Raw genomic sequence first — 22,370 nt, 5'->3', positions numbered from 1 at the left:
ACTTCTTAAATGCTTCTTTCCATAACAGTTGATCACATAAAACAAAAACGTTTAAACCTCAATCTATTTCAATCTTTTTCAATTTTTGATATACTTTTTCGTTGAAACTTTTGAATTAATACTAATAATTTCTATAATTTTTAGCAACCTTTTTTAAATGTTCTATTCCTTATTTGAAATATATCTCCAACTCGCCCAAATCCTTGATCACATCTACAGGTACGAATACGTATAATCTATCTAAATGATACGAACTATTTTCAGTCGAACAGATATTTTCTTTTATTCATAATTTTCCTCACATTTTTAATCTCCCTCATTATAACAATGTGCAAATGTATAAAAAAAGCAATGGTCACCTTTGCGCTAGCAACTATTCTCTTGATACTTTTTATTGAAGAATATTATAATAAACACAAATTCTCCAGTAAAAATTAAAATTCAGATAACTTTCCAAAACTGCTAATCAACCACCACCAAACCAGCCCCCAAGAACCACATCCCAAGAAAGTCCAATAACACCTACAAACACTCTCACCTAAAAACACTCTCACTTCCATCAACACCATCTATAAGTCAAATAACATCATCACTTTTCCCCTTAAGTTTTCGAAACAATCTTGACGCTAGATACCGAGAACAATCATCGTCAAATATCCCTTTACGATTAGATTGGAACACTTTTGTAGCACCTCCCCCACTATTTGGACAACATCAAGAAAGTAGCCGACTCCACAGTTGGGCACTCAATATACTACAATATAGACAGGATATCCACGAAGATATTCGAGAACATAATATTCAAATGCTTCAACAAAATAGTCTTCAATTAAAGTTTGAAATCACAGTCAGACTTAATAATATTGTTCAACACCCTTTTCCCCTAAGTCCACCAAATATAACAGCTCAATCACTACCTCCCCCATTTATAACAACTGAAGTAATTTATAAATACGATAGATACACCAAAAACACAATTGGATATATCACATTTTATAACCCATACTCAGGATTATCATACACATGTATATTTTAAAGATATTTACGTTTCAACACATTCTTTTTCTAATTTTTTACGAACAACATACAAATCCATCCCTTCGTACAGGACCTCAGTATTTATTAGTAACACACTATGATTGTGAAGAAAACGAACAAAAAACACTACACAAATACGCTATAAACCAAGTAACACAATGCGAATCATAACCACAAGCTAGGAAAGCACAAATGTAAAAGCAACATTATACTCAAAAGCGCGATCAACAACATTAACAGGAGACAAGTTTACAGCAACATTTTCCGAAAAGAAAGTACCATGCTCGCAAATCTCAAACGGAAATAAAAACCGACTAGACCACGAATCTTTCTATCAGAGTAATATAGAAATATTACTACATCTTAGCCCTCAAGATTGTAAGAATGAACTTAGACGATTAAACTTAACACAAAACGACGGAACAAATAGAAAACTTGTAAATTTTCAAGTTTTCCCAGACTTAGCACATCAAGCAGAACTTGAAAAACACCAAGGTCACATTAGACTAGACAGAAGTTTCACGGAAGACTGACATACGATCTACATGATAAACACTGGATACCACATTTAGTTATCAATGATCTCTCAAATTGCAAAGCAGATAAAAAAAAGATATCAAGAAATCATGTTTTTTGATTGGAAAATACAACTTGAAAAAGTACAACTAACACGAGATTTAAAAGACGACACAATCCTTTATCAAGGCATTCGTTTTCCTTGCAAAAATGACCAAGGATATTGCGATCATACAACACGCACACAACCAACCATAGTATGGTTTCCTGAAGAAACCTGCACAGTTTTGGGAGTCGCAAGAATACACGCTAGAATGATTAAATTTCACCAAAAATATTTTATTGAATCAATCCCATTTGAAAAAGTAAACCCAACTCAAAGAAGAAGTACTAAGTTTAGAAACATCCATAATATAGACAATAAAATGACACGTTTTCGAATATATCACGAAACAGAATTTGCATGTAAATACAAAAACCCACTCTACAAAAAACAATACTCCGAAAAACTTGTTGAATACGACGAAGGTTTCGACATGACCACTTGAAAAATAAATTTGACCCCTATGCAATACATCGCCTAATAAACGAAGATACATCATACATCCCAGTGAATCTCCGCAAAAACGCAGGAAATCCTGGTGGAAGACTAGAACCATACGACAGTGAAAGCACACGCTTACAAGAACTATCATTAATGAAAAGTACTGATTTTGGTGCAATACATTATGACATTCACTCAGATTGGAATTTAGACTACACAATTAGTAGAATTTTCCACGCAATATCACTTTCTGAATTAGAAACACTCCACCAAGTATGCGAATTAGAAAGAACACAAATTCTACAATCACTCGCATTAGCAGTTCTAAAAATACCATAAGCAGGATATTTGTTATCCGGAAATAGATCAATTTTCCTTGACTATGAAGGAAACATTTTATGGTTTTATACTTGCACCAAAAAAGTATCACCAATATATGTTTTTGAGGACAAACGTTGTTACAAAAGAATCCCCATATTCTACAAAAATAAAGTACATTTTGTTGATACACTTTTAAGACGAACATATTTTTGAGATATCGCAGTCCCATGTGGATCAAAAAATAGCCACAACGTCGTACAACTAAAGCCTGACAAAGAAAAATACTATCTACTTACACCATACCCTACACTCATGCAGCCACTAAAAAGTTTTCACCAGAAAGCATTCGAGCTATTGCTCGCAACCCAAATATCGATTTACAATCAATCGGTATATATTCTAAATCTGATTTACAACATCACATTAGAACACAACAGTTTCAAGAACCACTAACACAAATGGACACTATACAACGACAATCAATAGACCAAAATTTACGAAAACTTGCAGAAGCAGCAGAATTTTCAGATATTTACGCACAAGATTACAGCGGATATTTTAAAGACATCAATGATTACATATATTTAAACGGTGAAAAATATCGACCACAAGATATATCACCAATCAATATTTTTAGTTTTGTAAATCTCAAAAACGAAGTTTTAGCCTTTCTAGGATGGCCATATTGCATCTTAGAACGATTGACTATCTTATACGCAAGGTTTATTTTTATCGGATTTCTTTTCTCATTACTAAAAGGAATCTATAACAAAAGCACAATACATACACAAGTAAACCGACAAGCCAGCGTAGTACGCATATTATTTGCAGGATTTTTTGGAATATTTTCATCATTAATAAATAAAATCCTCCTAGATGCACAAATTAAAGAATATAATACAAAACTGTCAACAAATCCCAACACATTCGATGACTCAAATAATAACACAAACGCATTACCTGCGTCACCCCATTTGCCAAATCTACATCATAATCAACCATTATCTTTAGTCTCACGAAATTTTTGAAACTTAGCAATCACAAACACCCTAAACGTAAGACCCAGCCACATACAAAGCCACATCCAACATATAGTGACACAACAACCTCCAATTGACGATACATACGAACAAATCATTGAACAGCCCCATACCACCACTTTTCAGTCTCAAAATTATTATTTTTTTAGCCCACGATGAGCAGACAAGTTGGATCACTCCACCGATCAAACTCCCACTCTGCCAACCTCCAAAATCAACTCCCTATTATCCCACTTTTTGCTTTTCCGCCACCTGATTCACCACAAGCTAATACATCATCAGGCATGAATTCTGACACTAACTCAGATATCACAGTTTATACAACAATTTCACAATTCAATAATTCTGATATTGAAACCACCGATGAGTTTGCCGATTCAGAACTATCCCCTTCTACACATACCCCGACCAGCTCAACAACCTTCTCAAAACCCCTTTCCGATCTAAACAATCCCATAGCCAACATACATTTCCCTACACTCCTTCTCAAATAACCCCAACGTACTCCCCATTCAATAATGAACGCTCCACCAACAACTCACCCAATAATATTCAAATTTCCGAAGAACTAGATAATTTCATAACACTCCAACAACAATTGCTATCTCCCCACACCCTAACTATTCGCCAATTATCATCAACAATAACATCATCAAATCCACCAACACCCACGCCAATTTCAGATTATACTCCATCATTAGCTCATTCATCCACTTCAACCGAATCATCCAATAGTACTAACCGTGCTAATAGAACTTTTAAATGTAAATTCCCAAATCACCCATTCCCATCCAAACCCGGAACTTCCCGAGAATATTTCAACCATCCAGACCACACCAATACTACGAATTTTCTTCAAATAACCCTACCTTTATTTCCCCAATATACATTAAATCAATCCGACTCTAACCCTGAACCACGTCACTTTGTAGATGAACATGTAAACATGTATTAATACTCACACTACATTGGACAGCTTATTATAATTTCACTAACCCCCTTACGCTACCACTCTATAACATCAATATCGATATTGAAAGGAATAAAGACGATTTATTCAGGTTAACCACAGTAATCACTCCCCGACAGTTTACATACGTATGATATAAAAATATTACTAAAAACATTCACTGCACCCCGCGCTAACGACTACTCAATTGAATATTACGATCATAACATTATCAGATCTAATCAAGACCAATTTCTTGACGACGATAAATTTGCAAATCCACAAATCACAGAAAAGTTTTTTATTAAATCATCATACATATTCATACTTAACATACTAGATAAAAAGCATGATCACATTATTTCAGAATCACTATCAGACAGCCAAGCGTATGAACCCTTTCACGAAAAATTTCAAACATTTTCACTAACCTTTCACTTCCTGACACCAAAAAAAAACGCAATTTGCACTGCTCACACGACATCATGTTGAGAACTAAGCAAACACATACTTATACTTATTATCGCTTTATCCAAAATCAGTTTCATTTACACACAACATCACGACGACAATCTCACCACAGATTTCAGTTCATTAATTTCAAATACAGCTCACCATTTTTTCTAAACTTCACGTATTGCATTAAAAATACTAACTTCCAAGCCATTTTCCGAAATTATGATCCCGTCACTCAAATGTATATATTTTGTCCCCTCACGAAGACCTTCAACGACGAAGAATCCCGACCTCTGATCATTCCGCATGAATATATTCAACCCATTGAAGTAACCATTTTATAATTCATCCATAACACTAAATACAATCATAAAATTTATAATCTAATCCAGAACACACCTCATGAATTTTCAGTAGGCACCGAAGAACTAAAAGCCATAAAAACACTGCAATTGCTTTGGCCATTGCTGCACACTAAAAATATAATATGCATACTAGCAAAACTATTAACTAGCTCAGACGCTATTCACGACATTTTCCCTCACGGCTTTTTCCCAGACCACTAAAGGTGTTTATGAATTTAATAATTTTCAAACTAACTAATTCAAAATAGAACTAACCATTTTGTTCAGTAATTTGTGTTATGTTTAGTCTTCACATCACAATCACCTTCAAAACAAGAAATGACAAATAAAAATATAAACTCTGTTTTCCATTTTAAACTCTATTAAATCAACAGCACTAAATGATGCAGTAAAAGTTAATTCAAGGTAGTAAATTCATTTCTAAAATATTTCCCCAAATGTAGTAAACTTAAAATACGATGAAAATTATTGTATACTTTTCAACCCCAAAAGCAGTAAAATTTAGCCTTAAAAGCAGTAAATTCATACAAATGATATGCAGTACTAACCTTTTCTATAACTTCTGTTTAAACGCACAGAAATTCTACCGACAATCGCACAGTTCGCCCACGAAGAATTGTTTAAAATAATGAATTCAAGTTTTAAGTTTGCACTAACAACAACTCAAACAAGCAATAACAAGTTTCCACTTTTCCTTTAACCCGGTTGGAATGGAATTGTATAATAACCAAACTAACCAACGCAGCTTACTAAACACCATAAACCATAAACTAACAGCATGACTAAGAAAATAAAACCCACGGTACCAAAACCGGATTAAACCAGCTTAAAAATGGATAATTTATTCTTTTAATGACTATTACCAAGTTAAAAAAAAGAAACAATAAAACACCAAAAAGTCGCAAGACATATCCAAACCAAAAACAATTTGATTATTGAGACAAGGACACAACCAATGAAACAAAAGGAAAACAAATAATAATATAACAAAAATGTTAACACCAAACAGGACCCCTTAAAAAACCAGCACGAAATCATACTCCCTTTCCTGGCCTAACCCACCAGAGAGGACGTCCTGAGCATGCTCTATAGCCGGCCTAATCCACCGTGCTACATCCACGCTTTGTTACCACATCACTATTTTTGACAAGGGGTACTCAAGTTGGAGTAACTCTTAAAAATAACTGAACTAAAACTAAAACGCTTTTGCGAAAACAATTAATAAAAATCATAACTAAAAAACAGAATTAAAAATTTTTTAGAAAATTTAAATTATAATATGCAGTACGTAGATTACGAACAACCACAAAAGCGAGCATCCAAAAACTAGACGACCCATCACACTCAACCTGCAGAATGGCTAAATACAACTGACATGCCGCTCACAATCACGACTCATAAAGGATTTAGAGTACGACTTGACTTCGCAGAGAAGGACTTCATTGAATCAGACCAATGGCCACCTCGATGTTCGAGTATGGCCACAGATCCGAGTTACAAGGCATCCCATTCCCAAACCAGATCGAAACACAGTTCTCCACAACCAATCAAGAACAGACGATCATAGCAAACCAACTTGAAATCAAATTGATTTCGTTGACAGTCATAGTCTTTGTCAAACGATAACTACCAACTTCCTATCGATGACTCCAACTTCCTGGAGCTTTCTTCTCCAAGAACAAAACAGGAAATAACGCTCGCCAAATAACAACGAGCAACATCCATCCTTCATTACAGATAGAAGATCTAAGATTCAAAACTCTGTAAATCCCGGATGGGTGAAACCAGATATAAACTATTTTTATTATTGGTTAATTGGATATTTTATCTCCATAAAATATTTAACATTCACCAATCATCATCCATCTAACTAACAACCCACTTATCTGTAAGTGCTGAAATTACACTAATTTCAGCACCAGAGTGATTTGAATTTAACTTAGAAATTAGTTACCTCTCCAAGAGAACTTTAGCAATCGCAATAAACCAGTATACTCTAGATCTATTGAGCCTAGCAGAGACTAGTTAAACACCCTGAGACTAGAAAGTATAAGAGTAAGATTAGGATCGGTATTAGACTAAGAAGTTGCACGAATCTATCCGGCCGAAAATAAGATAGCGTGACGAGCAGACAATGTACCCTATCCGAAATTACTCTATGAGTTAAACCTAGAACGTAACTCAGCAAGCAACACCAAACTTGCCGCGCAGAATGAATTTGTCATGCGTAGCTTTTCAATTCCGACTTATTTCCGGACTGTCGCGATTTTACATCCAGGCTATCGCAAACTCAGTTTCAGACAATGGCAACTTATTTCCAGATTTTCACGATTAATTTTTAGACAAACGCGAATAATGTAATACTTCCAGACTTTATCAGCGACTATAAACCCTTCTCCCGACTGTTATCATTCAGTCTCGGAATGAAAATCAGCGCTGTTTTGAAAGTCTGGTAATAATTGAGCTTTTCAACCCGGGTAAGAAAGACTGTAATCTTCAAGTTGGATGCTCTTCTCGTGATATAAAACGAGCATGAGGGACAGAAAAAACTAGCCAGTCCATAGCTTTGAAAAAGATAGTCCTAAACTCCAACCATCAAATTTTTTGAGCTTGAAGCTTTTACACCGGAACCACCATGAATTATTATGATTTTTAAAACTTATAATCCGTTTTTTTTTGTTTTCAAACCACCAAATGTGTTCACTCAGACGAAAAAAATCAACCGAAATCATTAAAATTGATGAAAAAAAACAAGGACAACCGGTTACTGGGCAATAGCACAGAAAATTCCCAACATAGACTTCAAAAATCCTTACGAGGCTGAATTTAGCGTTTTGTGAATTGTAAGCGGTTTCCGCAACAAGGACGCTTCTTTTGTTCTTCTTGTGTTCTTTCATTTTCTTTGATCGTTCGGAAAAAATTTTAACATGCTTAAAAACTTGTCTCTGGAATCTTGGAACATACAGACACATATTGGCTTAGCAATGCATACATTTTTTTGAAATTCGTTTTCTTCTGTGGTGTAATAATAAAACTGAAAAAAAAAGAAATCAATTAAATGTGACAGTCATAATGAAAGAGGCTAGTTGGGAAAATGTTTTTGTTCAAAAATTTCTAGAAACAATTTTTTTTTAATTTTCAAAAATGGTGTTTTTGATTCCCAAAATGGCGCTAAAAACTCCAAAAACTCAGTCTACTTAAGTGAAACTAAAATTTTACGGTCTAGTTTCAGCTTAAAAAAGCTATTGTAACCCTGCCCTGCACGCTCACCTTATTAGCTCGAGATTTTTTTTTATTTTAAGAAGTTGTTCGAATCACGACTGAAAGGGCTGTAAAATAATATATCACTCAAACCATTCCGAATATTTTTGTGGTTTCTGACCTTGCGTTGAAAATTAAAAAACAAAAGAAACTAAAACTAGAACACACCCGAATACAAAGTTCCTCCACGTTTTTCAATTTTTAAAACGTTCGTCATTTTACCCACTCGGGTTTTGAATATATTTATTTCTGCTTTTTCTTCTTCAATTTTAAAGTTTGGGCTGATGATTTTTGGCACTTACTTTGTCTCGCTTGATTGTAAAAATGATTATCAGGCTAAATTGACCATGGCGCAAAGCATAGAACAAAAAAAAAGGTTCATGCTAAGCTTAAAAAAATTTCCTAACGTATTTTTTTCTAAAAAAAACAAGAGAGGAAGAGGAACCAAAACGCACTTTAAAAGTTTGCGTTATACTTTTTCTGTGGGATTGAAGCAACCACTTGGAGAATTTCAACACAATCCACCACATTTCAGATGCCAGTAAAAATATAGAAAATCTAACTCGTTCGTTAGACATAGGCAAAAACCCTACCAAGTATCATACTTTTCTTCTTTTGCAATAGAAGCAGGGATAGCTGAAAAGATTTGAGCGAGTTTTCGAGTACTAGTAACCAACATTTCAGAAAAAAAATCATGCTAAAAAATTAAAACTTTTTATGCCTAGTATTTAGGGGCGGAACTTTTTTTTGGGGAGGGGGCGGGGGGACGCTCCCCGTTCTCCTCCCCTTCAGTTAATCGACACCCTTACCAACCAAACAATTCCCCATTGGTAAAGTTTAATACATCAACTTTAAGCCGACCAACCCTAAAATTTTTCTTAGGCACTTACGGCGCCAATACAAACTAATTTTGAAAAGAAGCGCGCGCCGAAAAAAAACCGATTTTTAAAGCCAAAGTTGTACAAAAATGCTCAAAAACGGCTTTTGAAATGTTTTTCTTAAAAAAATTGTTTTTATAGTGTTCTGGAGCGCTCGGAAAGTCAATTTGGTTGACCTAACAAAAATGCCGGCCAAAATTTTTGAAAGGTTGGTCAAAGATATTAGTTGTCCATGATTTACCTGCGTGAAGAAATTATGTCCGTTCCATTACACCGCCTTCAGCATTTTGTGCGACTATAAGTTTTATGGCTAGTGTTTTCTTGTATTAATTTCTAAAGCACAAAAGCATTTCAAAAGTACTCATTTTTGTATATCCCAACCCTTAATCAAACTCAGAAAAAAAAGTTAACAGTCAGCGCTACAATCCTGGAAAGATCCGCTATCTCAAATACAAAAATCCTTAATATTTGCAATGTAATTCAAAACGCTATTTTTATAAAATTTGTTTTTGCTTGACAATTAAGTTGATTTTAAGCAAATATTTTGAGCGAGGAAAATACAAAAAAAAAGTTACTTCGCAATGACAAAATTTAACAATGTATCAAGCAACAGCAGTATCGCTTTGCATAAATTAGTGAAACTTCAAGATGTACCTTTACGAAAAGCGAACTCCAGTATCGCTTAAATAGTAAATAAAAAAGTAGTATGAAAACTTTACTCCAGATTGTGAACATTCAGTCTCGGAATGAAAATCAGTGCGGTTTTGAAAGTCTGGTAGAAGTTGCGGTTCTTAACCCGCGTCATTAATCTCCCGGGTTAAGTTGGATGCTCTTCTCATGAGATAAAATGAGAAAGAGGAAAAAACTAGCCAGTCAAAAACTTTAACTAATCCTAAATTGTAAGGAACTGATTATTAGCTTAAAAGAAACAAAATATTAAGGCGTCTGTGATGTAAAACTCTCACGCTCAAAAAATTTAGTGATTTAAGAAGTTTTGAGCTTCAAACTTTCACATCACAACCGCCTTAATATTTTATTTCTTTAAAACTAATAATCCATTTTTTCCCTTTGAACGAGGCAAAATGTGTTTACTCAGCCAAAAAAACTATCAGTCGAATTCATTAAAAGTGAAAAAAAAAGCAAACAAAAAATATCCACATTTTGTCAATATACCCACTGGGAAATTGATTACACTTATTTTGCCTTTTTGTTCAAAATTAATGGTTTCAACTGATGTTTTTTGGCTGAGCCAAATTATTTTCCATCTCTTAAATGAAAAAAAGTGACTACTTTGCTAAGTTGACCAAGCAACATAAAAAACCGAAAATATTATGATTGAATAAGGAATTTAAAAAAAAATGTGTTCAAAATCCTTGTGCTAGGATTGATAAAAATCAGTACGAGTGTCAAACATTAAAAAAACTTTTGAAATCGGAAAAATTACTTTGCATAATAAGCTAAAGAGAAAACATGAAAACGCAAAAAGCATGACAAATTGGTCGATTGAACTGGAAACAAGACATAAACTGATAATTTTAAAATATAGGGATCATATTGCAAAAATGCATTTAACAAAATTTCTGTATATTTTTTTATATATTTGTACATAAATATATGTTAATGTGTGTGTGTGTGTTTGTGTGTGTGTGTTTGTGAATGTGTGTGTGTGTATACATTTACATTTCTGAAAAAATCATAATAAACTTTTCGGAAAACTGACCTTTCCTAAACCTATTTGTTTTTTTTCTACGAAAATTTGGGTTTAGCCGTTTACAAGATTGGAATTAAGACAGAATGTATAAATATAGGTAAAATATAGCAAAAAACGCTTTAATAAAAGTTTTTAATAGTTTTTGTTTTTTGTTTTGACAAAAAGCTCATTTAGGAGAAAAAAACCTGCCCAAAGCGACTGAATAAAAAGTTAGTTTGGAAGAAAAAAACTTCTGTTGGTTAATTTTCCTCCAGATAACACATTTTATTTTTTGATTAAAAAAACTTTGAGACCTTAAGCGAAAAAATTGAAAATCTAGGAGAGAGATTAAAAGGTATATCTATAAAATTAAGGTGCAGTTGATTTTAAAGATATCTGCTACTCGACTTTTTCTTTTGAAGCTTCACCTCAGATATAGCTTGGTATTCTCTGATAAAACCCAAAAAAAAGAGTCAACATTCCCCTCGTTGAAATTTTCGAAGGCCGTTGAAAATGGAGTGAGGTAAACAGAGATTGAGAAAACATGCAGGCACACTATTTGGTAGCTGATTCTTTCCATGGTTTTACATTTTGAAAAATCTTCATCCAACAAATTTAAAATTAAAGCAACAACACAAAATTTTCAAAGCGTTTAAAAAACTTTTAAACAATTTCATAACCACTATTTTTATCAAACTTAAACTTTTTGCCCTCAAACCGACGCAATATAGTTTAACTAAGACGGTTAAACTTAAAGTGAAACCCTTTAACCGAGTTTTCTTGATAAAATTTTTTAAAATCAGACTTGGTAAAATTTCTAATTGCAGAACTTTCATATAGCAAAAAAGATGAAAATCAAAATAAAATCTACAATGATAAAAAAAAATTCCAAATGATGTAAGCTCCTTTTTTTAAATGGAAAATGAACCGACGGAAATTAGGCCAAAAACCACAATTCCGAAAAAAATTTAAACATTTTTCAAGAAAAGTATTCAAAAAAAAATACTAACGCAAAAATTTTTAACATGGTAGAATTTCTGGCCGTATTGTTTCGTCATTTTTCAATGAAATCAATCTTTCGGTTAATTTACAAGTCTTACTTTCAAATGAGCCTCCAAAGAAAAGAAATAAGTAAGAAAATATATCACTCTATGCGAAACAAAATTTGACACAGAGGCGAAGCTGCACTTTGCATACACAAGCAAAAATATGACCGATAACGCTACTGGGAAACACTGAATGAGTGAAACTTTGAGTCTACAAAAATTTTTGATTTACGCACGCCAACTATGAGTCTTCATAATTGCTAAGTGACGCAAGCCAATTATGCCGCATTAGCAGTACCAGTAAATTTGAAGAAAAAAAATTACCAACTAACATGCCTCAATTTATAGAAAAGACGCATTTTAACTAGTATACAAAAAATTTCATTAGATAATCTGACCCCACCTAGGTTCGAACCCTCTTATTTTTTTCGAGTCTCCTTCGCTACCTCTACGCTACAGATCCATAATACCTTGAAGCTAAAGTGATATTTGCAATATAATAGTCTGTGTTAATATCTTTAGTATTGGCTGTACTTGATAGCTGGTCATTGATCAAAATGAACACTTTCAGAATGAACACTAACATTCGCGACTTAGCTTGGAAAAAAAAGAGTTCATACTATAACACAAGCTATGCTTGTGTAAACAACATCACCAGTATACTATTACGACAGCGAAGAGTGAAAAGTTTGGATTGAGGTGGTTTTTACTACGAAAAATCGTGAATCGAAGAGAAAACACTTGAGAACTTTAAGTGATATATACCATGAAATTCCATAAAATATTCTTTTAGCCCTGATCCTTGCAAGAATTGAAAACTCAAGAAAACTTTTTGGTGTCGAGAAGAAACGGTTTGATACTTTGACTTCGTCGACTGATTTAGAGTGAAGTCGACCATCTTGCTGCGAATGACTGAATGTATTTGTTACCAGATTATTTAAATCTTTTCTTGACGAAGATATCAGTAATTCTTTAGGTCACCCTACATGGCGTCTCAGACACCTTTCTCTCTGAAAAAAAAAAGAAAAATCGGAAGATTTTGTATGTTTTGCTTGCTCTGCTTCTAGCACAGAGCATTCTGCGATACGCAAAATTTTGTTACTTTTTTGTTTGTAAAATATATTCCTAAAATGAGATTTACTGCACCTTTTAACTGCCTTTCCCTGCCACTCAAACTATGTTTCTGCATTTAGGTTAATATGGATCTCGATACCAATCGCAAGTGTTCAGGTGCAGTATTGCACGAGCGATGGATGGTCACTTCAGCACTGTGCATTACAGACAAGTCTGGCAAAATAGCTGAGCGTGAGTTGATCAAATACCGAGGTTGTGCTTTTATAATCAGGCAGGGGCGGATCTAGGATTTTCTCAGGGGAGGGGAGGGGCGGATTTTCAAAAAGATTTTCGAAAATTTTGACTTTATTTTAAGGTCGACCAAATTGATTTTCCGAGCTCTCCCAGTGCATTAAAAAGTCCCTGTTTTGGTCAAATTTTCTACGCAGCAAGCAAAACTTTGAAAAAAAAACACTAAAAAAAGCACTTTTAGGCATTTTTTGGAAAATTTTGTTCAATTAGTATAGGCGCGCGCTCCCCCTTAACAGTTATTGGCGCGACCGAAGGAAAGTTAACTCCTAACAGTAAAAAGTTATTTCCGATGGAACAAAGCTGTCCCTGAATGTCATATCGATTACGGTAAAGTGTGTAGCACGGTGAAACCAAGACTCCTCGCATAAACGCATGAAGAATTGTTCCATTACTGGCGGCAAATTTAATCAGACAACGCTCGGTAGAACATAAATCTGCAAAAATTGCGGCCAAAGTTCGACAGTCAAATGTTCTTTACTTTAGTCGCGACATGGTTGAAAAAAAATAGTCATGGTTGAAAAGCGAATTGAAAGAAGAGAAGGTGAAGAATTCAATTATCCAAAATCATGTAGAAACAAACTACAATCATCTTTTTATTTTGCTCTATTCACAAACAACTGATACCGAACTATAATTCAGTTCAAAAAAATGGAAATAATAGACGAAAGGCGCATTGCGCTCCTACTTAAGGTCTACCGTCTATTCAATTAATTTAGAGCTAGTGTTAAAAAAATATTAAGAATACACGATATTTTTGAAGCAGCTATTTAAATTTTTTGAAGGCTTAACACAATTCGGTAGATTGAACTCAAGTCAGGCTGCTACGGATAACTTTATACGATGTCTCAAAAGTGCCAAGAATTAATGGATAGACAAAAACGAGAAAAAATAACAAAAATCAGAACTTTTACACTTTTTTTAAATGCAAATTATAATAAAACTGGAAATTTCTGGAAAAGGAATAGAAATAGAAGATAAAAATTGGGGTTAGACAAGCCCATTTACACTGATGATAGATTAGCAATATACGCTAACAATGATTATTTTTCGAACCAAAAGTTCTTATGATTTTTTGGAAGTTTCGAAATTTGTAAAAACTTGCGATATCTCAAAAACTAAGGACATCTTGAAGTTCAATTTTTCAGGGTAGATTCGCAATTTTCAGTTGAGTTTTTTGTAGTCATATAAAAATTGAAAAAAATGTTGAATAAAAAGAACATCTCCTGAAATATATGCTGCACCAGTTCGTTATTTCCGAGTATAAAATTGTTTTTGAAGTTATGAACGAAAACAATCGTTTCACTTACTGACAATTTTCCAATAAACTCTGGCAACAGAAAATTTTTACATTTCACTATTTTCAAAGTTTCGCTCCTCTGTTAGTTATTAAACAGGTTTTATTTTATCTTTACAGAATGAGGTAATGGATGCTGTATAATTTGAAATTGTTGTTTTATATACAAAACTTTTTATAGAAAAGGGAGAATTCAAAATTTTTGAGGAAACTCTTCAATTCAATGATTTTAAAGTAAATTTTAGCAAATCGCTCAAATGTAACTCATGCGGTAAAATTAATTTTTTGTCAAACAATTTGTAATTGAAACAATAATCGTTTTAATTGAATCAGGTGAATATTTTTTCAATGGAGCGATAAAATTCAGTTCAGAAAGGCAAAACTCGTGCAACGATAAACGAGCAAATCAAATTGCATTTTTGGTTTGACTTTCTTTTGATATTTTTTGAGTTGGTACATAGTTGAAGTTGGTACATAGTATCTCATTTTTGAAATTAAACCGCAATGCCTCCCTAATTCACATTCTATCATCTGTACAATCTTAATTTTACCTACAAGAGGGATCAGCTTTGAAATAGTTATCAGTCTTATTGACAGAAAGATTAGAAGGACTTACTTTTTAAATCAAAACATTTCATTTTATGGTAGTTTCATCGAAGTTTAAAATTAATTTAATTAAGCGAAACCAAGATGAAACATTTTTCAAATCTATTTGAAGGTCCTCGAAATATGAGGAAGCGCACATTATGTTTAAATTGTCAGCAGAAAAAAAAGTAAGCCGGAAACTGCATGATGCCTATCACTTATCTAAAGAAGAGGGTCTAAACCAGATCCTTGAGGTACAGATCTAGTGATTGGTCGCCAATCAGAAAATAGTGAATTACATTTACAAATTGAGATCTGTTAGACTACAACTTTCAAACCAGCTGTAAGAGTTTCCACGAAATCCATAGCACTCGAGTTTCCCCAATAGAATTGCTTGATCAAGTGTATCAAAAGCGTTTTTAAAATAAACGAAGAAACTACATTTTATGTTTTTATCGATTCCTAATCTTAATAGTTCAGTTTTTTTTTTCAGCTAATGGATAGACCTTCGCAAAATTTTTCCAAAAACCAAAATAGCGATGAAACAAAATTTCAAAATTATCAAAGTAATTATACAAGCGAGAGTGCATAATCTTTTCAATTACTTCACTGCAGTTTTTAAACAGTGATATTGGGAGATAATTGCTCACTTTAGCTCTGCTATCAGCTTCAAAACATGATAGAAAGTTTGAGACTTTGGGGTTTTCTATAAATGTCTCAGAAGCAAATTCGTCAAGTAAGTTAAATATGGTGCTTTCACAAAACGATTTTCACAGGAAAACTGTTACCATTTTCATCAATCCCCTAAGTTTGCTTGCGTTTTAGGCTAGTTATAGGATTGATTACGACGACAAATGAGCAATTGAAAAGCTACATTGATTGGAGTGCTATATCAGTTTGATCCACCGGATCAAGAATTTCCACATGGTCGATGATTTTTTTTTCGTTGCCAATTTTGAGTCAACGATTAAAAGATACTCCTTAATAGCGTTAGCCATTGATGGAGAGTCGAACTAATTTCTCTCATCTACATTGAGTAATGTGACTTCTGTAGTTCTTTAGTTTTTACCTTTAACATCATATAAAACATTATACACTTGTCTCGAATCTCCTATACGATTATTATTTTTTGGTAGTTATAATTTTTTTTGCCAGTCTGAAATATTTGCTCCTTTCCTACTTTTAATAAAAAGTTTTCTAGCATATTTTCCTTTCTATGACTTTCAAATTATTATAGTTGATTTTTTTTCAAGATTGAGTGTTTCAAGTTTCAGCAAAACCAAATACCATTAGTGAACAATATTCTTGTTTGTAGGACACCACTACCGTGTGATCAAACATGTTTAAAGATTTCAGAAGGTAAAATTTCGTCAGCAGTTTAAGTGTTTGCATCAATGATAAGATTGGAAAACTCCAAATTTTGCGTTATAAAGTGATCTTTGCACATTTCAGAGAAAACACTAATCCGAGATGCATAATTACTCAACCGTTTCAAGCCATTGGCTGCTATTGAATCTACGTATAATTGCAGTAAATCATTTTTCACATTTCTTAAAGTATCGATATTGAAATGTACAATTAAAATAATTGTTAAATTTAATTTAGAAAGATTTTATAATTCTTATTGAACTCATCGACAAACTGAGTTTTTTTGAAGCGTGGTAGAACATATGCTAACTCAATTATCAATTTATTTCCACCAATTTAAACAAGTTTCGAAATGGATTCTGCTAGATCAGTATCAGGTTGTCAATTAAAATAACTTTTTCGCCAAAATGTATCATAGTTCCACCACCTCCTAATACCCTGTTGTTTGTTATAACGGTGTAAAAACCATTGTTTCTTTACATAATGGGCTCGTCATTTGCTTTAAACCAACTTTCGATTAAACATATTATACTAATAGGAGACTCGAGGCGACTAGGAAGTTCTTCTATATCTTTATGATCTTTAAAAAGAGCAAATGTCCATTTTCAGTAAACTTCTGCATGCAACTCGATGCTGATCTTCTATATCTTTGGACATTAAAACCATAACATTAGCAAAAACTCGAAGCTGATCTTCTATATCTTTAGACATTAAAACCATAACTTTAGCAGATATTTTTTTCGTTATCGTAATTTAGGTTTTTGGCGATGTTGATGATTTGTCAAAAGCATTTTTATCCAAGCACTTTACATTATCAGTTTGAGTGTAGTCTACAGCTTCACAATGGTTTTATCGAGCGCTTTGATAAAAATTGTTTTCAATATATCATCAACATCACCAAAAAACTAAAATACAACAAAGGAAAACGTTACATGCTAATATTAAAATTTTACTGTCAAAGGCTATCTTGACTACTTCCCAGACCATCGAGACCGAAAGACTGTAACTTCAGACTTTCCTCGGAGCAATAAATTCTGTTCAGACTATGAATTTTAAAACACGGAATTAAAATCGGCGCGATAGGCAGAGTGGAAAAGTTAGTCGCAGACCTCGACCAGGGAAACTAAAAGAAGGGTACGCTAATAATAATCATGAGAAATAAAATCAGTTTGAAAGGATCCTAATCAACTTTCTTCTGCACCTCGGAAGTCAAACACCTGTGATTACCTATTGTCCTTTAGATTGCACCATTTTAACATCCCCTGAACAATTTTTAATAGCGAAAGTTATTAAAAGGCAGGAGAGCAGAAAAACGTATTTAAACCATCAAGAAGATTAAATGTCTTGGTAGAGTAGTTTTCGAGAAAAGTAGAAAGAATTTGAAAATAAACCAAAATTCAAAAAATGCGCTAGTTTAAGGCCATATTTTTTTTTGTACCCAATTTAAGAAATAACCGCTTCAGAAAAGGAGATCCGCATAAATTTTCTTTTGATTGAAAACATCTTCTCAGGTTTGTGCATTTAATATTTGAGAAAATGAAATGAAAAATGCAAAACAAGTAGGCTAAAAATTCCCCTGGTGAAACTTTCGAAGGCTGTAGAACGTGAGGTAAAATGATAAAAGACTAGCCGAATATGCAGGGACATAAAAGAGCAGCCAGTTTTCCCATTGAAACCATGTTTTTGAAATTGATACAGTCGTTCTTCAACCTTCTGCGAAAAGAGCAAAATTTTTCCAAAGCGTCGCAAAAGAATCGAACCAACAAAACCCTTACATTTTCATAATACTCGTTTTTTTAACCGTAGCTAACACTAGCCAAAAATAAAAGAGCCACATATACATTGATTATGCTTAAATAAGCTTGAATATGATTAAACTGAAATAATTGAAAATTGAAATACCACATGTGCCACCAAGTGAGCACTTTTGTTTGCGACTTAGTTTAGAAAAAAACTCTTCGCAATAATAAACTACGCTTCGCATGTGTAAAAAAACTTTTACACTTTCATTGTGTTTGATGAAAGAACTCGAGTGTCATTTGAAATTGATTGACTTAAAAATTAAATTATGTCGAAGTTTTGCTTTTAGCTGGTCAAGTATATGTTGCTGTATCAAACTTCGAAGGCGGTGTCATAGGCAGTAGAAAGTTCAAAGTTTCAGACGTCATTTTACCAGCAAAGTAAGTTATTAACTATGAAGGACTCGAAGGAACTATAGCGCAGGATGAGTTTTTTCGGCCAATTTTGGTTTCATGTAATGACTTTGGAACGGGTCAAGGAGTCACGTGGGTTGTGACATTAAAGCATACTGACGGTCGTAAATTAGATTCGACTCCTTTTCCTTCCCCTCCCCCCACCTGTAAATTTTTTAGAGTAATTTTTCTGTTCACATTGTCGGATTATTATCAAATTTGGCATACAGACTACTTAGGCCATGACAAAAATATTTAGTCTTCATACTCAACCTTGTAAAACGACTCGGTACACCATGTAAGGTGGGGGGGGGGGGGGGGGCTGGAAAAAGAGCCTTAGATTCCAATCAAAGCTCAAAATCTTGCCAAATTGTCGAGAAAAACCAGTCTGAGTGTTTTTGTTACTCAGATCAGAGAGTGAAAAAGGAAGACTCAAATTTAGTCTTCGTCGGCAGGGTCCTAACTTTCTATTAACATATAATTATTTAATTGACGTAAATCAAAAGCATTCTTCAATCTGCGTTTCAATCACTTCACTTTGAAAAATAAGAGCAAACTCTGGATGTGAAAACTCTTTTTTCTGTGAAAAATCTGCGGAAATTTTGGCGCTATTTCCAAAGCAACTGATTATCCTTTCTTAATTTATTCTATGCTTTTATCTTTTAAAAGCAATTAAGTACGATAAGGATTGTTTTTTGATTGCAACGCCTGCTACCTGAAAATATTGCAAATGAGTGGATTCAAAAAGTTTAAACTATGTTCGACCTACAATTCGACCGTACTCGAGAAGTGTTTCGAAAGCACTCAAATTTTGTACATTTTTTAAAACAAAAATGTCAAGATATTTAGGCTCTTTTTCCTTTTCCCCCGCCTGAAAGAAAATTTATTTCTCCAAAATCAAATTAGGTCTGACACAATTAGTATCAATAATAACTTAATTTGACAGCAGAGAGAATAGAAGAAAGACAATTTTTAGTAGAGAATAGACGTTTTTTAAATGTTGTTTAGATTCTTGTTTCTCTAAGCTCAAAATGAGTCTCTGGTCACATTTGAAAACTCTTATCGTGATTAGAAAAATCAAAAAAATCTACAAAATTTGAATTTTGCTTCTTCGCATTATATCTTGCGAGTTATATTAATTTTTCAAGGAAGGGGAAAAATTCTTAGAGAGTCTGTGGGAGAAAATGATAATAATTTAAAAACAAAACGTAAGGAAATTTGCACTTTTATAATTACAGATAAAACTAGTGTATTTTCCGATACGAATAAGCTATCTTTACCACTATTGAAAAAGTTTTTGAAATAAATCGTTCTTAAATTTGTGAACGAAAACATTTTCATCACGCGAAGACATTTTTCCAAAATCAGCTGGAAACAATTAATTTTCACTCAAAATTTTCAAGAATTTCGCAAAAAAAAGATTCATTATAAGGTACCCGAGAGGGGATATAGTTGAAGAGATCTGAAATTTCAAATCAAACTGAATGTCAAGCAAAACATTTAGAAAAAAAATGAAAATTACAATGCTGAGAACCAGCACGGTACATAAAGTTCAAAGATATACTCAGCAAATAGAAGCGTATTAAAAATAAAAACTAGCATGGAACAGTTTTTGAGCCAGATGAATTCATTTCTCATGCGTTAGTAGGACGAATTAGCTCGCACAAATGTTATCCCAATTGACGAAATATGCGTTTTTCAGACTTTCATAACTTCGAGAACACTGATGACAGGTTAAGCAAATTGAATTTCAGCTCGAGGCATCAAAAGTCTTCGAAAGATAGCAAAATTCCACCCAAAACGGATAGTTAAAAATTGAGAAATTGAGAAAAAAGCACCACGAGTAGAAAGTCGGAACAGGTATTATCACTCGTGAGTATACTAAAAAAACTGCGTCGTTAAAACTAAAAAATATTTTTCAAGAGGTGGTCAAGCTGAATTCTTGGTTCAGATTTCGTTTTCAGAGTTTAAACAGACAGCAACAAAGATAGCAATAGTAACAAAAAATCTGCATGTTTTTCAGAGGTAAATTTGATTTAGAACTGACATCAACGAAAAGATAGCAGTAAACTTCCAGTTAATTTTTCTGAAACTGAAAAGTGAGCGAAACAGGTAAACATATAAACGATCCCAGATTATTTCTGAAAAATTTAACGTTTTTAGCATGGAAAAAAATAGCAGCAGGAAAATAAATTATTTAGAAATCAATTTTTTTACACATTTAAACAGTAATTTTCAAATTTTATCCGCCATTTGTTTTACAAAATTTAGGAAAAATATTTGAAACCAGGGGGCGGGTCTAGTCTTTTCTCGAGGAGGAGGGGCAGATTTTGAACAAAAAAATCGGAAAACTTGTCGACCTTTTTTTTAGTTCGACCAAATTGATTTTCTGAGCGCCGCAGGCAAGTTTTTGAAAAAATAACAGGTAAAAAAGCCGTTTCGGGTAATTTTTTGAAAAAATTTGACCAAAAAATTGCGTTTTTTCGGGGCGCGCTCCCCCTCAAAAATAGTATATATTCTGTCACCAAAAATGGATATCTCAAATTAGTACAAAAGGGGTACCATTTGGGTCGGCAGGGGGTTGAAATCCTGAGTAGGGTAAACGTCCGGCAAGCCTGCCACCCCCCCCCCCCCCCCCCCACCCAAATCCGCTGATTCGAACCACAGAAAATGTGAAGGAATCGAATTGAGTTTTAAACAAAAATTCTGTGAATGGGCGATGAAGCCAAAGTTTTTTATGAAAATTCAACACTGAATGAAATTTTACATATTTAAAAAAGCGGCAAGTAGTATTGTATCGTGTCCCGTATTCTAAGGGGGGTCCTCACGTAAAGCAAAATCTTAGGAAAGGGGTCCTTAGATTTTTTAAGGACCTTCATCCTAGGATTTTGTAAACGAAAGAAAATTTCCACCCAAAAAGCAGAAGACCCCCAACTTAGGATATTGCTAAGCTTAGCGTATCAACAAATGACACGATACATGATTCTTTCTAAATCGATTTTTTGGAATCCTAATTATTGGTCCTGGTTAATTATATGAATCATATTAATTTTGATTTTTGTTTCGGCCAAATGAATTTTCAACCTTGTTGAAATTTGTTAGTGAACAGGGAGTTGACTTTTATGGTATATAATAAAAATTCGCCGGCGATTTTGTCAACGTAGCATAACTGTTGGCGGCAGTAAACTATTTCCCCAACTTTTGCTATATTTTATGATAAAAGGGCAGTAAAATGAAAACACTCTCTAATGGCGGCGGCCTTTTCTGGGCAAGTTATAGCAAACGATAAATTTGTCACAGTTTGAAATGAGAAAAAGGAAATTAGGGGGAACTTGGTGTTTTTAACATATTGATTATCAAGTTATAAAAATTAGAGTGTTTCCAAAAATACTTTAAAAATCTAAGTTCCAAGCTGGGGAGGAACAGTATGCTGTTTCTCTAGAGGGGAAAAAGTTTCAATGG

The 22,370-nt window shown here is 33.6% G+C and overlaps 1 protein-coding gene across 1 annotated transcript in view; it reads left to right on the top strand.

Annotated features, from left to right (window-relative positions):
* LOC134846556 (kallikrein 1-related peptidase-like b4) overlaps positions 1-22,370 on the top strand; it is a 53,480-nt gene that overhangs the window by 10,039 nt on the left and 21,071 nt on the right. Inside the window, exons 2-3 of the mRNA XM_063863941.1 lie at positions 13,298-13,409; positions 18,806-18,896. Coding sequence (XP_063720011.1) covers positions 13,298-13,409; positions 18,806-18,896 — 203 coding nt within the window. The remainder of the gene's footprint in view (positions 1-13,297; positions 13,410-18,805; positions 18,897-22,370) is intronic.

Source organism: Symsagittifera roscoffensis, chromosome 5 (assembly GCF_963678635.1).
Source record: "Symsagittifera roscoffensis chromosome 5, txSymRosc1.1, whole genome shotgun sequence".
Lineage (NCBI taxonomy): Eukaryota > Metazoa > Xenacoelomorpha > Acoela > Convolutidae > Symsagittifera > Symsagittifera roscoffensis.
Note: the sequence above shows the minus strand (reverse complement) of the source record. Positions and strands in the feature narration are given on the sequence as shown.